This window comes from Perissodus microlepis, chromosome 23 (assembly GCF_051167445.1).
Source record: "Perissodus microlepis isolate ML-2025 ecotype Zambia chromosome 23, ASM5116744v1, whole genome shotgun sequence".
In the NCBI taxonomy this organism is placed as follows: Eukaryota; Metazoa; Chordata; class Actinopteri; order Cichliformes; family Cichlidae; genus Perissodus; species Perissodus microlepis.
In genome coordinates this window covers 23,010,768-23,030,871 of record NC_140482.1, presented here as the reverse complement: position 1 = coordinate 23,030,871, position 20,104 = coordinate 23,010,768, and the positions used below count along the sequence as shown (strand labels likewise).

Below are 20,104 nucleotides of genomic sequence, written 5' to 3'. Positions count from 1 at the left end.
AAAGTCAAAAATAGTGAGATATCTTGCAGAGGGATGCAGCAATCTCAAAATTGCAAAGCTTCTGAAGCGTGATCATCGAACAATCAAGCGTTTCATTCAAAATAGTCAACAGGGTCGCAAGAAGCGTGTGGAAAAACCAAGGCGCAAAATAACTGCCCATGAACTGAGAAAAGTCAAGCGTGCAGCTGCCAAGATGCCACTTGCCACCAGTTTGGCCATATTTCAGAGCTGCAACATCACTGGAGTGCCCAAAAGCACAAGGTGTGCAATACTCAGAGACATGGCCAAGGTAAGAAAGGCTGAAAGACGACCACCACTGAACAAGACACACAAGCTGAAATGTCAAGACTGGGCCAAGAAATATCTCAAGACTGATTTTTCTAAAGTTTTATGGACTGATGAAATGAGAGTGAGTCTTGATGGGCCAGATGGATGGGCCCGTGGCTGGATTGGTAAAGGGCAGAGAGCTCCAGTCCGACTCAGACGCCAGCAAGGTGGAGGTGGAGTACTGGTTTGGGCTGGTATCATCAAAGATGAGCTTGTGGGGCCTTTTCGGGTTGAGGATGGAGTCAAGCTCAACTCCCAGTCCTACTGCCAGTTTCTGGAAGACACCTTCTTCAAGCAGTGGTACAGGAAGAAGTCTGCATCCTTCAAGAAAAACATGATTTTCATGCAGGACAATGCTCCATCACACGCGTCCAAGTACTCCACAGCGTGGCTGGCAAGAAAGGGTATAAAAGAAGAAAAACTAATGACATGGCCTCCTTGTTCACCTGATCTGAACCCCATTGAGAACCTGTGGTCCATCATCAAATGTGAGATTTACAAGGAGGGAAAACAGTACACCTCTCTGAACAGTCTCTGGGAGGCTGTGGTTGCTGCTGCACGCAATGTTGATGGTGAACAGATCAAAACACTGACAGAATCCATGGATGGCAGGCTTTTGAGTGTCCTTGCAAAGAAAGGTGGCTATATTGGTCGCTGATTTGTTTTTGTTTTGTTTTTGAATGTCAGAAATGTATATTTGTGAATGTGGAGATGTTACATTGGTTTCACTGGTAAAAATAAATAATTGAAATGGGTATATATTTGTTTTTTGTTAAGTTGCCTAATAATTATGCACAGTAATAGTCACCTGCACACACAGATATCCCCCTAAAATAGCTAAAACTGAAAACAAACTAAAAACTACTTCCAAAAACATTCAGCTTTGATATTAATGAGTTTTTTGGGTTCATTGAGAACATGGTTGTTGTTCAATAATAAAATTATTCCTCAAAAATACAACTTGCCTAATAATTCTGCACTCCCTGTAGTCATCTTAAGTAAGCTTTACTCAATTTTTTTGAGGCACTGAGTTTGCATAGTGTTTTTTTTTTTTAGTTCTGGGAACTAATTTTACGGTGTACTCAAAGGTAGATTTGGTGGATTTGGTCTGCAGTGCCATCAATCCTCAAACTCACATTATCTCTTTGATGTTATTGCAATAAAATTCCCTCCATCCATCACTCATCCCAGCTGATCCAGAGTAAGAATTGATTTAATGATAATCCCAAAGGCTGAGATACGCATAAGTATGACTTTAGTTTCTCCAACCAGACAGCTGACTGCAGATCAGAAGAATGAGGGTTGCTCTGATGGTTGGATAATACCAAGAGCCTTATTGGATATTTAAGCTTTCACTGCAAACTATGACACCCTCCAATAGAAATTCATCAGAACTGAACAATATGAACTGTAGCTGCAGCTCAATAAAAGCCAAATTTTGTTTTTTACATTTTTAGTAGATGTCAGGAAGGACAACGCTTTATCAACATATACAGGCAACATATTAAAGGGTTATTTTGCTGGCAGCCCAGCAGTTAAAATGTTTTCATATTAACATATTGACACATTTGAATCTTGAAAATATGCACTCATTGTATGTGCGTGCACTATATATGGAAATGTATATCTAGAAGCTGATTCATTAGGAACTGTTGTTTCTCATTCAACCCTTTATTGAATGAGAGTGTCTGTTTGGTACATCCAATCTGTGAGGGCCTATGGTTACTGGGTTTCTCTCTTTTGTTCGCAACTTATAGATGTTACAACATCTTTGTGTTACTTGGTTTGAGTGGACAGCATTAGCTTAAACGTGTCCATTCCCCTGACCACTGCTGCCCATGGTCTTGATTAAAAGCTGGAATAATGCTATTGATTTTATTAATATATATTATTTCTGCACTTTCTGCCTGTGTGTGTGTGTGAGAGAGAATGTGAGATGCTGTGCAATCACAAATTCATAAGCCTCTGATAGCCATGTAGAGTCATAGCTTTGTTTCTAGCTGCACGCTTTACTGTCGGTGTCTGGTGTTAGTGTTTGTACAGAGTACCTACAGGAAAACCTCTCTAAAATGTGTGCACATTATTCTGACAATTCTTTCCTCTGGTCACTGTTTAGGGGCTGAAATCAACTCACAAAAGTACATGTGTTTTGCGGAGCTCATTGAAATGACTTGTCTTTTGAATTTCTTTCTTTCTTTTTTGAGTTGTTTGTTTGTTCTCACATGATGCAATCCAATTTGCATTTCTGCTATGAAATCAGGTTTGTTTCTCTTCAGTACTTTGAATAATTTTCCAGAATGTTTGAGCTTTTAATTCTTCCATGAAACATGCTGTGTTGGATACATGCCATCAGTGTGACGGAAATAAATCATTGTAAACAAATATTCTATAAAATATAGAACAAAAAACATATTTTGATATATAGGAGGAAGATCAGTCACACTTAAATCAGGCTGAAGTAATAGAGTGAAAAAACATAACTGTACAAGGGAGCTGAATTTGCTTTATTACTTGTTCATCTGGATACTGGTGAGGTAAATTAGGGTCCGTCCTGTTGGTGCTCTTTAGTATGTAAGGCCAAACAATTTTAAATCTTAATGCTCCAATCTTCATTTTTAAAGTCAACCCGGTCTTAAATCTTAATTTATCTGCAGAAACTTTCGTCAGCACCTGAAGCGGACTGTGATCCTGCAACATGAACATGATTTACTACAACTATAAATCACTGAGACGGAATCATCAGTTACAGACATTTGGCCTTTTTTAATTTATTCCCTGAGTCCATTTGCAGCTGTAAACTAATATGGTAGAAGGTTTTGTTAACATGTTCCATTAATGAGGAAAACTGTCACAGAAAAAATAACCACTTTCACCCATGTCATGTAATATAAAATATGAAAACCGATATATGTTAACATGTTTATGGCCATTTGTTCCAGTTATGTCAAAGTACCAAACATAGTTTTCTCCTGATTGCTCACTTATTGCATCGTTCCTCTGAGAAGTGATTATAGAGTCTCTCTACTCTGTCCTGACTGAAAAATGCTGAGTAGAATAAGTACAGTTATGACAAAAGTACAATGAATAAATATGGCCGACTCACTGCATTGATTAAAAAAAACAAAAAAACAAAAACAAGTTGGCCTCTTTGTTTTGTCTCAATAGTCTAACAAAAAATAAAATAACTGAATCACCATTATTACAGAAGTTTCAGATGTGTAAACATCAGGATGGTCATCTGTCAAGGTTCAGCTGAAAACAGGTCCCAGGTAGCTGCCTGCAGGACTCTCAGGTTTAAAAGGTAAATATAAAAATAGGTAAATATAAAAATAGGCAAATTAAAGGAGCGTAAAACAGCTTTGGAACAAAACACAGCTGAAACCAATCAGGATAATGAGATGCATAAGCAAATATAAATACATTATACCAGAGACAAATCAATATCAAAATAAAACAGGAAGTAACTACATGAAGGATCAGATGCCAAAGATAAAAACTTGACAACATGATACAAATGGACACAGGCGAGGCTGTACTTAACTGAAACACAAAGAAGTAAAAATAACCAATACTCAAAATGTAAACAGAACCCAAAGTAAATGTTGCCCAGATATACTACCTCCCTCTGTCCCATCTGGGACTCTAACCAGTGTTGGTCCCACACTGCAATCTATCATCAACGTGTCACTGAGGCAAGTTTGTGTTCCATCCTATTTTGCTGAGGTAACTCCTCTGTTGAAGAAACAGCTCTACTGGTAATCTAATCTTCTTTTAATCTAACATTCAAAATCTTGGAGAAATATTTGATTCTCCTCTGGGCCTTGGCTCGAATGTAAAATCATTAATTTTTCTTTTATTTTAGGAACATTTCTAAATTGCGACATAAGGTCTCCACAGCTGAACTGGAAAAAATTGTTCATGCATTTGTGTCATCGTGTTTATATTATTGTTATGTCCTTTTTACCAACTTGAACAAATCATCTATTTCTCGATTCCCAAGCTACACAAAGTTCTGCGGCCAGACTACTAACACATTCTAGTAAGCATGTTCACATTACTCCTATTTTGTACTCTTTACATTGGCTCCCAATAGATTTTAGAATTTGTTTCAAAATTCTTGTTTTAACATACAGAGCACTAAATGGCCTGGCCCCAGATTATGTCTACTTCTTACTAAATACACTGCTGCTCGTTGTCTCCATTCAAAGACTCAGAATTTGTTGGTTGTTCCACAAACACAACTAAAGACGAAAAGGGACGGAGCCTTCAGTCTGTGGCACCAAGGCTGTGGAACAGTCTACCACCACAACTACATTTTGTTGACTCTGGATTGTTTTAAAACGCAGTTAAAAACTTTTCTGTTTAATCAGGCTTTCTGCTGAGATTTTTTTAATTGATTTATTTATTTTATTTTAAAAGTACCTGTTAACTTTACTGTATTTTATTATGTTTTGTATCGTCTATTTTGGCACCTAACGTTCTTGTTTATTTTAGCCTTTTGTCAACAGTGCTTTGTGACCGCTTGTCTGTGAAAAGCACTTAGTAACTTTACTTTACTTACTTACTATAATGGAGCTCGATTAGACAATTGAGCTCCATCAAAGAAAAATCTGTAGCAGCTGAGAAACAAAAGATACATCAGGATGAGATACATGCCTCCATATAAACTGTCTTCTTAATGATCATAGAAAAAAGAAAAAAAAATTAACATAGCAATCTAATGTTACTGTGTCGTACATTGCTGACTCCATGAACACAGCACCAGTGTTCATACTTCCTCCAATATTTTCATTTAATGATGACAAGAAGAGAAAAAACCAACAACTACTTGACGATGATTCCTTCATATCTCAAACTGCTTGTGTTCCTTGAAGGCTGCTCTGTGCACGATGTTGTTGCTGTAGAGTCTAGAAAGAGACCAAAGCAGAGAGAGCAGACGTCACTCATTGACACAGAACAACATGAATCCATGTGAGCTCAGACTGTGAATGATTCCTCTAAGAGTCTGAGGAGAAACTCCTTCACTGATGGGGACTGATTCATGTTGGCTCACCGCACACAGTCGATGGAGGGGTTGATGGAGAGCAGCTGCAGTAACACATCAGTCGAAGCATCAGTGATCTGATTGTGACTCAGACTGTAACACAAACACAACAAGTGGCTCTAAGTGATTGCTGCACATCATATTATTGTAGTGTGTGTGAACAGGCTGATGGTTATTGGTGCCTCCCAGAGAAGGATCAGTGTGTGACACTCACTCCAGGACTTGGACTTTGTGCAGATGTGTGATGAGAGGGAGCAGCAGCTGGTCAGTGAGCTGACAGTGACTGAGGTCCAGCTCTGTCAGCCCTTCACACGAGTCCAGCATCTGGACCAAAGCCCCACAGACCCTCTGATCCAGCGTGCTGTGACTGAGATCCAGCTCTCCACCCAGGGCTCCACACAGGGACACCGCCCGCCTCACTGTGTCCCTCTCACTGTTCACAGGAACCAGAGACAGCAGCTGGAGGAGGACAGTTTTACTGACTCTAAACAGGACAAACAGAGCAAAGAGAAACTGTCAGGATGCATCAACACCAGTGTGAACAAGCTTCTCTCTGGTTTAGACTCTTCTGTGGTCTTTCCCACCTGAGGCGGACCCTGTGGAGGACAGGAAACAGCAGGTCCAGCATGCTGTCCTCCACCTCACAGTCTCGCAGGTCAAGCTGTGTGTCCTGGCTGCTGTGTGTCAGGATGGTGGAGACGGCCCTGCAGTCATCAGCAGTCAGACTCAGAGGCTCAGGCTGATCCTCCTCTGGTAGCTCCACACAGGAGGAGCAGGACAGATCCAAGCTGTGCTGCAGAGTCCTCAGCAGGCCTGACGCTGCCTCCTGCTGGACGTCACAGGCAGCACAGCAGTGGATGAACCTCAGCAGCTGATTCCTGTCAAGACTGCAAGGAAAAATACAGGCAAACATAAACCAATTCATACACAGATACAATTATGACTACTCAGTTTACCTCAGCTGATCAGTTACTAACATCAGCTTCAAATCCAAATATCACAAACTAAAAATAAAACACAGGAAATTAATTTAAAGGGAATTTATTGTCCATTTCCATTTTTGCCTTCATGATAATGTGCGCTTATTTGTCAAACTTGGTAATAGTGTAAGAATGTTAAAACTCCCTTTCACTGGGAAGATAATGGGGATATGGAAACTCTTAGAGCCCAACCTTAAGCCAACTGCACAAGTCACCATAAAGTACAAGATTTACCAAGGAGAGAGTCCCCACTACTGTATAAACCATTGCCACCTGCTCTACATCAGGGACATCAAGCTGTTTGCCATGAGTGAAGAATAGCATTGAGGACAGGTACAAGTACCTTTGAACAAATGGGAACCATGAAGAGGCCATTGGGAAAGATGCGTCTGCAACATAACCTCAGAAAGTAAGGCAAGTCGTGAAGAGTCAGCTGAATTGGAACAACAGAATTGGGGCAATCACCACCTATATGTATCCTGCTGTGATATTAGCTGGCCAAAGGAGGAGATAGAAAACACTGTCATTAAGAAAAGAAATCCCCTTGCTATGTGTGAAATGTTTCACCCCAAAATCCAGTACCCTGAGACTGTATGCTAAGCAAAAGGAACAATGCCAAGGACTAGTGAGTGTCAGAACAACAGTCCAGGGTAAAAAAAACAAAGATTCAAAGAGGAAGTGGCTGATATCGAGAAATCCGGCAAATGGCTGAACAAACCTGGACCGAAAGACAGCACAGAGGCACTAACCATGGCAGCACAAGGACATGGTCTACCACACCAGGCAAGACCCCAGCTGCAGGCTGTAGAAATATGCCCCTGAGAAAACCCAGCACTTAACAGCAGGATGCAAAATGGAGCGCCATAACCAAGTGGCTGGCATAGTATACAAAACATCTGAAAGGACGTGCTTGCAGATGTGAACACTGCCCTAAGCACGATCCCCAACCATCATAACTTAAATACTGCTGGGTGGGTGCTATGATATTGTTGATGTTGAACTTGTTTTATCTTGTTTTATTTATAAGGTTAGTTATTAGAGTTTCCAACCGTCCCGTAAAAAACGTAATCGTCTGGTATTCAGAGAAAATATTGCGCGTTTCGTATTGAGGGGAAAAGGAACGCGATTTGTCCCGGACTTCAGCTAGAATGAAAAAGACACAAAGCTGGAGTTATTCTGTGTCGTTGCTGCACAGCTGCCTCTTCTTCTGTCATTCTCTCCCCTCCCTCTCCTGTTTCTACTTCAATCATGAAACTGATCAATGATCAGCTGATCATCTCTCTTGTTTGTTTATCGCCCACTTTGCGCCAGAAAGAGGAAACCAGCGGATGTTGCGTTAAACAACAGCAGCACGTTTAAGCTTGATCAGCTGTTGTTAGAATTTATTTAATATTAACCCTTTAAAACCGGTCAGAGCACGCTCCATTTTGCGTAACTATTTTTAAATCCCGGTAGCACTGCAACCACGTAAGCTAGCGCAATAATTTTTTTTGCATATGAAACCAGAGGAATTGTACTTACATCTTATGCCATCAGCTTGTCCTAGGTCACAGTTTCCTTCCACATATAACTTTGCAAAAACTGCATAAAAAGCACTTGCAGCAACAAAAACATAATATTCCAGAAACAGGCTTTGCCGATCCGATCAGCTGTTCATAACACTTCCTACGTCCATCAGCACGAACTATCGCATGTCCGCCATGACAATGCCCGAAACCGGAAGTGACGTCATTTTCGCGGAAATGTAGTGTTGTTTTTTTTTACCATCAAGGCCTCATGAGCTTATGCTGGTGTTTTTAAAAGTTATGTTTGACTTTATGACTTTCTGTGTCATTTCTGGGATGCTTAGGACTCATTGCACTGCTGGAAATGGTTTATTTTGATGCATATGCTGCTTTTTTGCAAATTTGCACTATAATATTTATTTTCGTTTTTCCTGCAGTGTATAGAAATTGGTGTATTTCAAAAATAAAACTATGAAGACACTCAAAATAAATTTCCTGTGGTGGGAAACTATTTTGTGCAACTTTTTTGTATTTACAGTTTTGAGGGATAAGCCTCTTAAATTTCTCTAACTAGAAATATATGTTAAAAAACAAAAACGATTTTCAATTTTTTTGTAGTTTATTGCACTTTTTTGCAATTTATGTAATTATGATGCACTTAAAGCATGCATATTATTAATATTTAGGCTGTAGTGGTTGTATTGATGTATAGCAACTTGAAATGCTCCCAAAAATGGCTCTACAACATGTAAAAATATACTATAAGCTCTGGCGGACTTGGTTCAATGGTAGGTCTTAAAGGGTTAATTTCTAGTATCAGCTGATGTTTGCTGGAGCCACAGCTGTAAAGCTGCTGGTCATGATGTCGGTTTGGATATCTGGTGAGAGGGAAACATGAAGATGAAACCAGGAGATGTCCTTACTGAATCATCAGAGCTGAACAGGTGATGGAGAAACAGGTTTACCTTTTAGGTGACATGAATGAGTTGAAGGGAAGTTATGAACTGTTTCTGAGAGACAAATAACACCAGGATCCTTTTCTAAGTAGCTGACAGCTGGCAACTGTGCAGGGGTGGGTCTAGCAAAGTTTTGCCAGGGGCCCAAGTAGGGCATTAACAGGAAAAGGGGGGCACAAAGAAATTCTTTTCTTTGTTATATCATTTAAAAACTTTGAATAAATAATTATCTGAATCTTACAACAAACGTTTTCATCTGATGTAAAATGTATAGAAATCCATTTTTGTACATAGTAATTTTTTTAGGGTCCCATCATAATTTCTTCAGAAGTAGCTAAGTACTGTATATGATGCCAGTATTTTCCCACATTTTCTAGATACTGTACCAGTACTGTGTGTAAAATACCATCAAAAAGTCAATTAAGTTTTATTCTTTCTCACCTGTCTTTCTGTCTCCTTTCACTTTTTAAAGGTTGCCATGTTAGAAAAAATATTTTGCCCTGCCATGCTGTTTATTGATGTGGTAAATGAATAGTTTATGAAAATATATCTAAATCTGTCATCAGTAATCAGTAATGATCATGTCTCACCTCTAGTCTTCTCTGTTTTAATTTCAGGTTTTCACCATGTGTTGTAGATAGTTCAGGAGGTTAACTCGACCAAGCAGTCTACTTTCGGGTTAGAATACCAGAATAGGGAGGATGGTGTAGATTTAAGTTTATTAGATTGATACATATATACCAACAAGACAGTGTACATCACTGTCACAACAGCGTTTGTTTTCATTCAAAGGCTTTATGGTTTTTCCTATAATGCCTGGTGGGCCGGTTTCTAGTCAAAATGCCCGGGCCGATTTTTTGTCCCAGTCCAGCCCTGCGTAGCGTAAAAGAGTTAGTAGTTTATTTTATTACTACCTGTAATTTATTGCAGATTGCTTGTATTTGCTTAATTGTTTACTAAATGTTTGAGGTGTGAAATAAACCGCAATGGAGCAAAATATGGGTGTGTGTGGTTGGAGGGTGGGTTTGTGCGCGCGCGGGTGGGGGGGGCATTTTTCTTGTAAAACAGGGGGGCCTAGCAAAAAAAGTTTGGGAACAAGCACTAATATCTGACCTGAGATGAGAAACTTTGTCCAGCATGAAGAGGATGGACTCTGCTCCCTCTGCTGGTATGGAGGTCCACAGGAGGTTCAGTTTGACTCCGTCTCCGTGTTTGAGGATGAAGATCAGAGCAGCACAGTCCACTGAGTCCAGCTCTCTGCTGCTCAGGTTGATCACATGACCAAGTGACCTCAGTAAACTGGGTACAGCATGACTGTCATGAGCTCTGTAGAGCTCTCTGATGGAGCTCATCACAAAGTTGGGACTGGGCCTGAAAACAAAGAGTTTATTTCTAAGGACACTTTGTTTAAAGGATCCATAAACTTCTGATTAAAGATGAGACAGCATTTCAAATCCTCCTGATTAAACAGCAGAAACTGTGTTTGGTAAAAGATCAAACTACATTCAGCACCTTTTAAACACAATCCTGTCCAGAAAGGGAAGCAGACGTGTGGTTTCCTCCTGTAAGAAGAGGTTCTTCCTCAGGTTCACAGTGATGGTCTGAGCTGACGACTGCTGCAGCAGATAGTGAAGAAGCTCCCAGTTCAGACAGCAGGAGGTCAGGTCTCTGCCAACCTTACTGAAGAAGGACAACGTCAAGTCTTTGTCCTGGATTTCATGGAGGAGACACAGAAGCTGCTGAAAGCTCTCTTCACTCAGTCTGCAGAGATCATAAATATAAAACAAGCTTTAAAGCAAAAAATTTACATTTTATTTGGCCTGTGATGTTCAGGAAAGACATTTACTTGACTGTTAGAGGACCATCATGGAGCAGCAGTGTAATCAGACCCTGAGCAGGGATGCAGGTCTCAGTCAGGTCTAACCGTCCGACTGTCCAGTGTCTCAGCAGGGAAGCCAAACTACTGACAGCCCTCAACAATACTCTCTGTGATGGTCGGGCTTTCTTAGGCACAAGAGAAAGCTCTTCCACAGCCAGTGGATAGACCACTCTGCCTCTTCTTACCCACTGAAACAGGAGCAAGGACATGTCGATGGAAAGCCTGAAGATCACAGAAACAAAAGAGCAGAAATGATGAACACCAAGAACTAAAGATTCAAAGTGGACAGCAGATAAATGGTGTTAGAAGAACAAGAGAGTCATGATTTCACTTCCTGCCTCAGACTGTGTAGTTGTGTTGTGTGTCTAAAGAGGAGAGCAGCTCCTCTGGCAGACATCTTGCTGGGTGTGAGGATGAGATCCACTTTAGAGCCACACAGTTTGAGAACTCTCCCCACAGACCAGCAGCTTTTCCTGTGTAACTCTCCTGTTAACAGCAGCTGGAACCCCAGGAGCTGCAGCAGAGACTCCAGCTGCTGGGCCTCCTCTCTGGATCTTACAGATATGGATGTACACACACTCTGGAAGAAGTCTGGATCACAGCTGGATCACAGTGGAGATGAAATCAGAAAACACAGGCAGACCTACTCACATTACCACAAACCACAATTTGTGTTTCATTCATCGATGAACAAGCTGATAAAACTAGCTATTAGTTTTGTTGTCATTCCATGAAAAATCAGGGTCTCTATTAATCAGGGGAATTTTTTGCACTTTAGTAAATTTAATGAAGAAATGCCCAACTTCCTCTTCATTAGTATTTTTAGAGTTATAGGCCATCAAAGTAAACATGCATGGATCCATGTTATTTTTTCCAGCATGTTGATCCTCATGGCTTAAGAAGCACAGTAGATATTCACATGAAAATGTACAGTTCCTCACTTACTAAATGTTAAATTTGAAGTTCTGCTTACTCAGGGAAATACAGCCATGATCATTCAGTGAACGGGTGAGGACTAAACATGTATACAGCATGTACAAAGGTGTAGTTCGTAACTAACTTTGACTTGTCCATGTTTCATATTAACGTTTAATCAAAATTCTGGATGGCTTCAGTAGAAATTACTAGCTAAATGTTCATGCAAACACCTACTCCCCCTCCCCTATATTGTATTATCTGAGTTTTTTTTTTTTTAAATAAATTACTAAATAACTAATTTCTGTGAACTTTAAAAAAAGAAATACAAATCAGCTGATTTGAGGTCCAGGTGAAAACATTTTTTCAGATTAGAGTAAAAATAAGTTCTATCAAACCAGGCTGTTTTCACATAGCAATAGATAAGTTGAAATAATTACTTGACCAATACATGTCATTTGTCTACATTTTTACACTGTTAATGAAAAGTTGATTATTTCCAAGACACTACTGACTAAGTACTGTATTGTTTCTATTTACCTGAGCTGTGAGATATAAGGTAGACACTGAAGAAAATTCCTCACTTCACTCTCTTCATGTGGGCAGCCTCTCAGCTTCAACTGTTTTTTCCCTGATTGGACTTTAAGAATTTCCAGGAGGATGGAGGTCTTTCTCTCTGAGAGGTTTATGAACCAGACTGCAGGAGCTGACTGGAAAACTGACTGTAATGATGGAAGGACACTCAAGCCTGTTTTAGACTCATAGTCCTTCACATGGGAGCACAGATCCAGCAGGAAATTGCATTTATATTGAGCATCTATGTCTCTGTCAATAAAAGGGAATGTTTGATATGTGCACACTGATGATAACAACTCCAGTATCTTCTCTCCTGTCTGCTGTTCTCTTTCTGTTGCGGCACAAAACAGATTCCCAAAGAATTTGGCTGCTTCATCTGCCCACAGAGTAAAGAAACTGGAACAAAAAGAAGAAAACATTTAGTGATGATTTGATTACAGCTGCCAACCACACATTGATGGCCCATGTGTGTTCTGCATATAATTAAACTTAATTCGAAACCTATTAGTGGAACAACAACATCTACACTTTATATCTTGAACAACAACATCTTCACTTTGCTGTTTAGATGACACATGTGTAACCATACAACATCCTCCTTGTGTTGTCTCGATGCATGCTCAAACATCCAGGTAAGGAGATCCCAAAAGGTTCATTCTGATTCAGAATCAACCTTTCTGTATAGAATTTTTTTAAAACTTTGAGCAGATGAATTATTCCAAAAAGCCCTTATAGTTTTCAAAATGTAAAAAAATAATAATAATATGACGACACTCCATCTGCAGGTGGAGACAAAAAGTAATAAACACCCTGTTATTTGATGTATTCACACATCATGGTAAACTCAAAAAGCTAAATACAAAATTTTCTGTTTAACAGTTTTTAGTTGCTCATCTATTAAAACAGAGTTTGTTAGTGCAACAACATGTTGAGTATGATTTATATATATTTCAATTTCAAAGCACCAAAGTTATGTAAAAAGTTGATGCTATTTTTTTGTTAAAATCCTGTTATTCACATCATTGCATTAACTGTCACTGTCATATGGGTGGAAATTGGCTAAGATGTTCAGGAACAATCCAGGAACACCCCAAGTCACAGCTCCAAAACTGACACCTTCAATTTTGACTGATCAACTCAATGTTACTGCTGCCCACATTTTCTGGAGAAAGGTTTTTATTGTCAGATGAGACTAAGACTGAGCTACTTGGCCACAATGGAAAGAGATATTTTTGGAAGAGTAGAGGTGAAGCTTTAATACCTGAGAACACTGTACTAACTGTCAAGCATAATGGTGGTAGCATAATACATTTAGGTCTGTTTTGCTGCCAATAGTACTGGTACATTGAACAAAAGGGATTGATAATAAATAATATAATAATAATATTCAATTCAACTTTATTTATATAGTGCCAAATCACAACAGCAGTCGCTAATCTAATAAAGATGAAAATAATAAATAATAATAATAATAATAATAATAAAGATGAAAAAGAACTACTTCCAAATTCGTGAACTTCATGTTACCTCAACAACTGACGTTGCACAGAGTTTTCTGCTCCAACAGAATAATGATTCCAAAAACCATCAGAACTGGATTTAGAGTGGACAAAGCAGACTAACATTCAACTTCAGGAATGGCCTTCAGGTTGGACCTAAATCTTATTGCAAATTTGTGGACTACACTTAAAATCTGAGTCTGTGTCAGAAAACTAACAAATTTAAATGAACTTTCCAAATTCTGCCAAGAATGGTCAAATATCAGCCAGCATTATGTTGGAAGCTTGTTGATGTCAACTAAAAGTGTTTGGTCAAGGTCAAACATTTAAACTAAAATTTAGTGGGGGTTTATGTATATATTTAAGTCTCTCTGTATGATTTTAATCTGGCGTGAATTAGAGAAAATCCCAAATAAATCCAAACTTGTGCATCCAAATCTTGTTTTTTTTTTTTCTTCTTTTTTAATCATTAAAGTCATCTTGTACAACCATTCCAGCTGCTACCTGTCAGTGAGAGAGGCCACATCCCTAATTTTAAGTCTTGACAAAATCCAAATGGGCAAGTCACACAACTATATCATACTCTATGATTAGGTAATGTAATACAGCACCCATCTCTGAAAAGATCCCGTGGTCTACAATGGTGAACTCACCCATCGGAGAAATACTAGTAAAATAAAAAGTTGCTTTTCTGCACTGATTACAATCTCTGAGTCTTCATTTTGAGTCTCCAGATGTCTGTTATTTCTTTGTACTTATTTGCTTCATCTTTCTGCATTCATCCACCTATTTAAAATATTAAACTGCAGAAAAAGCTCCGACAAAAACAGTTTGAAAGTGGACAGCATAAAGGTTCACTGATACACATGTTGAGTGTCTGTAAACTTCTGACGACAACTGTAATACTGATGACAAATTATAATTTAATAATCTGTCAACTCATGAATTCAACACTTGGTGAATTTAATTCAATTCAATTCAATTTTATTTATATAGCGCCAAATCACAACAAAAGTCGCCTCAAGGCGCTTCATAGATACAGAGAAAAACCCAACAATCATATGACCCCCTATGAGCAGCACTTTGGCGACAGTGGGAAGGAAAAACTCCCTTTTAACAGGAAGAAACCTCCAGCAGAACCAGGCTCAGGGAGGGGCGGACTTCAAATACGTTTATAGCCCCTGGTAAAATTTCTGAAGTTGATATAAGTTTTATATACCTTTCCTGAGTTGATGCGCTTTTCCTGAAGGAAATTTTTTAACAATGATTGCTCTGTGACAAGATCCTGTAAAATTATTTTGCTATTGCAAAGCTAATTTCTAACCAGGCAATGAGAAAAATATTCTAATATAAAGTGTACACCTGTGCATAAACTGTTTGGGTCATTGATATGAGATAAAAATGGATACTGTAAATTATTTTGCTGTGCAATTTATTTTTTCAGGACAAAATATTTTTTCTGTTCTGTTGCTTCGACCATCCACCTCTGTGATCTGCCCTTACGTTTTCCTTTTATATTTCAATTTTGGCTTTATATGCTCTAAATTTTAATCACAGCTGATTGGGAACAACCAACATTTTGCCAAACTCAATGGTGGTGTTCGTCCTTGAAGGAGCTGTATGAACCTTTCTATTGTTAAACCTGACTGCTCTCTTGTTAGGTCCATTCTTGCTTTCCACCAGCCAGGCAGTAGAGCTTCATAAGGTCTGCAAAACTCTCTTTAATAACACACTATTTTGCATATTTAGATGTGTGGAGATTTGTTTTAGTAATCCAAATTACAATGTGATTACACGTTTTGTTTGTCTTCAACACTGAGTGATTCATAAAACACTCCTATACTTTATATGGAAGAAAGTCTGCTATAAATAAAAATAACTGAATAATTCTTTGAATACAGTTTTATACAGTGTTATGTCACACATGTGATTTGTATGTTTGCTACAAATGAAAAGAGTTGAATAAAAAGCTTCCAAGAGTGGTGATTCAAGAAACCTTTGTAGTATGAAAGTGTAGCATGACTCATTTCAGGGAAAATTTGAAGCAAAAGAATGGATGAAAGTGACATAAAAGAAAAACTGTCATAACTTTTTATTGTTTAAAAGGGTATCTGTTCTGATGCAGTGTGAATTGTATGAAGAAGAATTCATTTACCTGAGCTGTGAGATATAAGGCAGACATTCAAGGAAACTCCTCACTTCACTCTCTTCATGTGAGCAGCCTGTCAGCTCCACTTGTTTCTTCTCTGGTTGGAGTTTCAGCACTTCCAGGAGGATGGAGGTCTTTCTCTCTGAGAGGTTTATGGACCAGACTGCAGGAGCTGACGGGAAAACTGACTGTAAGGATGGAAGGACACTCAAGCCTGTTTTAATCTCATAAGAGTACAGGTCCATGAGGAAGTCACACCAATTCTCTTTAAGAGGACTGTTTTTGTATCTGCACACTGCTGATAACAGCTCCAGTATCTTCTCTCCTGTCTGCTGTTCTCTCTCTGCTGCTGCACAGAACAGATTCACAAAGAACCTGACTGCTTTATAAAGATCTGACCTCAGAGGAACAACACTGGAAAAATAAGAAGGAAACATTTAGTGATGATTTGATCTGAGCTGCATAAATGCAACCACACACTACTGATGGACTCCATCTTGTCCATGTGTGTCCTGTATATAATGAAAGTCCATTTTAAAGCCATCTTCCATCAGAGCAGCTGAACATTGTTGTTAGACTGTTACTGACTCACAACACAAACACTAATCCTGTGTGTGAAATCACTGCGTGCTGAACTGTAACTGTCATTTTATTTACTGTCTGGCTTTAGAGAGTAAAACACTAAATATCAACAACATAGAAACACACAGAGTGGAACAACAACATCTACACTTCATATCGTGTACAACAGCAGCTTCTCCTGCTGCTCAGATCACACACGTGGAAATCACACTTATTCTGCACATCTTCATGTGTTACAGGATTAAATTTAAGGGGGTGGCTGTAGCTCAGGAGGTAGAGCTGGTCATCTACTAATTAGAAAGTTGGGGGTTCGATCCTCCAGTCTGCGTGCCAAGTATCCTTGGGCAAGTTACTAACCCCAAGTCGCTCTCCAATGCATCCATCGGAGTATGAATGTGTGTGAATGTAGTTAGACAGCACTCCGTTTACAGTCAGTGATTGTGAGATTGGGTGAATGTGACATGTTGTATAGAGCGCTTTGAGTACTCCGGGAGAGTAGAAAAGCGCTATATAAGAATGAGTCCATTTACCAAGATATAACTAGTTCACACATAGTAACTGCTCTTTTCTTTTTTATGAACTTGAATCTGACATGATATTCCAAAATCCATCAGCAATGGTGATTTACAGTGTTTCTGAACATTCAAGAATTATTTGTATCTTTCATGATGATGTTTCAACATAACTGTGTTGTTGTTACTGAGCTACATTTTTCTCATTAATCGCATTATTTCAAATATTTTCATACAGGGAGAAGATTATCGCGTTTCAGACTCTTTCAGTCAAATAGTTCAAATAATAACATCTGTGTACTCCACACTCTTCTGTGATTCATTTGTTCAGTCACACAGGGACCTTCATTAACTTAGATTAGCTGCTAACAACTCACTGAAACACAACTGATTTTAAACATTCAAAATATATTACTGATTACAACTATAAAATTAAATAAAACAATATTTTGAAAATAAAAGATTACTTTTTTATGTATGGTTGAAGAATATGTCATAAGGATTCAGTTGTTTTGAACTGATCACACATCTATACATCTATAATATCAGGTTCAAGGCAACAAGGTACTGACAATAATTAAATAAACACAGTGCTGTGCAGAAAACAATGTTTCCCTCTGATATTAGGTACAGTAGAAATATAACTGAAATATGGACTCCAAGTGGATGAAATCAAATGTGTAAGCAGAAATATTGGTGACAAAAATATAATATTAAAATATCAAATTGTATCCTTACAGTAAATTGTTGGAAATGAAAACATTTTTTCCACTGAGTGAGTTCATTTACCTGAGCTGTGAGATATAAGGCAGACACTGCAGGAAACTCCTCACTTCACTCTCTTCATGTGAGCAGCCTGTCAGCTTCACTTCTTTCTTCTCTGGTTGGAGTTTCAGCACTTCCAGGAGGATGGAGGTCTTTCTCTCTGAGAGGTTTATGGACCAGACTGCAGGAGCTGAAAATACTGACTGTAATGATGGAAGGACACTCAAGCCTGTTTCAGGCTCACAGTCCTTCACACGAGAGTACAGATCCAGCAGGAAATCAGACACATAAGAATCATCCATGCATCTCTCATGAACAGGGAATGTTTGATATGTGCACACTGATGATAACAGCTCCAGTATCTTCTCTCCTGTCTGCTGTTCTCTCTCTGCTGCTGCACAGAACAGATTCACAAAGAACCTGACTGCTTCATGAAGACGTGACCTCAGAGGAACAACACTGGAAAAATAAGAAGGAAACATTTAGTGATGATTTGATCTGAGCTGCATAAATGCAACCACACACTACTGATGGACTCCATCTTGTCCATGTGTGTCCTGTATATAATGAAAGTCCATTTTAAAGCCATCTTCCATCAGAGCAGCTGAACATTGTTGTTAGACTGTTACTGACTCACAACACAAACACTAATCCTGTGTGTGAAATCACTGCGTGCTGAACTGTAACTGTCATTTTATTTACTGTCTGGCTTTAGAGAGTAAAACACTAAGTATCAACAACATAGAAACACACAGAGTGGAACAACAACATCTACACTTCATATCGTGTACAACAGCAGCTTCTCCTGCTGCTCAGATCACACACGTGGAAATCACACTTATTCTGCACATCTTCATGTGTTACAGAATTAAATTTAAGGGGGTGGCTGTAGCTCAGGAGGTAGAGCTGGTCATCTACTAATTAGAAAGTTGGGGGTTCGATCCTCCAGTCTGCGTGCCAAGTATCCTTGGGCAAGTTACTAACCCCAAGTTGCTCTCCAATGCATCCATCGGAGTATGAATGTGTGTGAATGTAGTTAGACAGCACTCCGTTTACAGTCAGTGATTGTGAGATTGGGTGAATAGAATAGAATAGAATAGAATGCCTTTATTGTCACTATACAGTTGTACAATGAGATACAGAGCATCTCCTACTCAGTGTAAACATGCTGGGGGGGGGTACAGTTCTGCAGGGCTATGTACATATGGACAGTATTAACATAGGGAAAAACATATATATATATATATATATATATATATATATATAAAAAATGTACAATATACAAGCCGTAAGTAATATGTAATAAATAGTGTTATGTATATACAGTTGAGTTATTGCACATGGAATTGGTATAAATAGTTATGTATATACAGTTGAGTTATTGCACATGGAATTGGTATAAATAGAGTTATGTATATACAGTTGAGTTATTGCACATAGAATTGGTATAAATAGTGTTATGTATATACAGTTGAGTTGTTGCACATAGGATTGGTATTGCACAGTGGTGGTCCATAGAGGAAGTGGGAAGTGGGGGGGCTGTGTTATCTGTGCATGTGTGAGTTCAGGGTGGTTATCGCTTTGGGGAAGAAACTGTTTTTTAGTCTGTGGGTTTTTGTGTTGATGCACCTGTAGCGCTTCCCTGAGGGAAGCAGGCTGAACATGTTGAAGCCAGGGTGGGAGCTGTCCTTGATAATGTTTGCTGCTCTGGTGAGGCAGCGGGAGGAATAAATGTCCATCAGGGAGGGGAGAGGGCAGCCGATGATCTTTTGTGCTGTCTTGACCACACTCTGAAGCCTCACTCTATCTGCTTTGGTGCAGCTGCCGTACCATACCGTGATGCAGTAGGTTAGCAGGCTCTCAATGGACGAGCGGTAGAAGGTCAGCAGCAAGTTGGAGTTCAGCTTGTACTTCCTGAGGACTCTCAGGAAGTGCAGCCGCTGTTGGGCCTTCTTGATGACCGCTGAGATGTTTCCTGTCCAGGAGATGTCAGCAGAGATGAGGACACCAAGGAACCGGAAAGTGTGGACCCTCTCCACACACTCCCCGTTGATGTAGAGGGGGGCCAAGTCGGTGCTGTGTCTCCTGAAGTCAACAATGAGCTCTTTGGTTTTCTTGGTGTTCAGTGCCAGGTTGTTTTCTGAACACCAGGCTGCCAGCTTCAGGACCTCCTCTCTGTACTCTGCCTCGTCTCCCTTCGAGATGAGTCCGACTACCGTGGTGTCATCAGCAAACTTGATGATGAGAGTGTTGTTGTGGGTCGAACTGCAGTCGTGGGTGTAGAGAGAATACAAGAGGGGGCTCAGCACACAGCCCTGTGGGGAGCCGGTGCTCAGTGTGCGAGTGGAGGAGAGATGAGGGCCGAGTCTTACAGTCTGGGGCCGGTTTGTGAGGAAATCCTTTATCCAGGCACAT

The 20,104-nt window shown here is 39.4% G+C and overlaps 1 protein-coding gene across 3 annotated transcripts in view; it reads right to left on the bottom strand.

Moving 5' to 3' along the window:
- Positions 1-3,070: 3,070 nt before the first annotated feature.
- The window catches only part of LOC146361458 (uncharacterized), a 61,350-nt gene continuing 44,316 nt past the window's right edge, over positions 3,071-20,104 (bottom strand). For all 3 annotated transcript variants that reach the window (XM_084921023.1, XM_084921025.1, XM_084921024.1), the window contains 11 exons: positions 17,714-18,148; positions 15,837-16,244; positions 12,147-12,578; positions 11,030-11,293; positions 10,659-10,913; positions 10,325-10,573; positions 9,926-10,183; positions 5,956-6,258; positions 5,586-5,855; positions 5,381-5,464; positions 3,071-5,234 (listed from right to left, as the gene is read on the bottom strand). In XM_084921023.1, the coding sequence (XP_084777149.1) occupies positions 5,171-5,234; positions 5,381-5,464; positions 5,586-5,855; positions 5,956-6,258; positions 9,926-10,183; positions 10,325-10,573; positions 10,659-10,913; positions 11,030-11,293; positions 12,147-12,578; positions 15,837-16,244; positions 17,714-18,148 (3,022 nt within the window). In that variant the 3' untranslated portion in view covers positions 3,071-5,170. The remainder of the gene's footprint in view (positions 5,235-5,380; positions 5,465-5,585; positions 5,856-5,955; positions 6,259-9,925; positions 10,184-10,324; positions 10,574-10,658; positions 10,914-11,029; positions 11,294-12,146; positions 12,579-15,836; positions 16,245-17,713; positions 18,149-20,104) is intronic.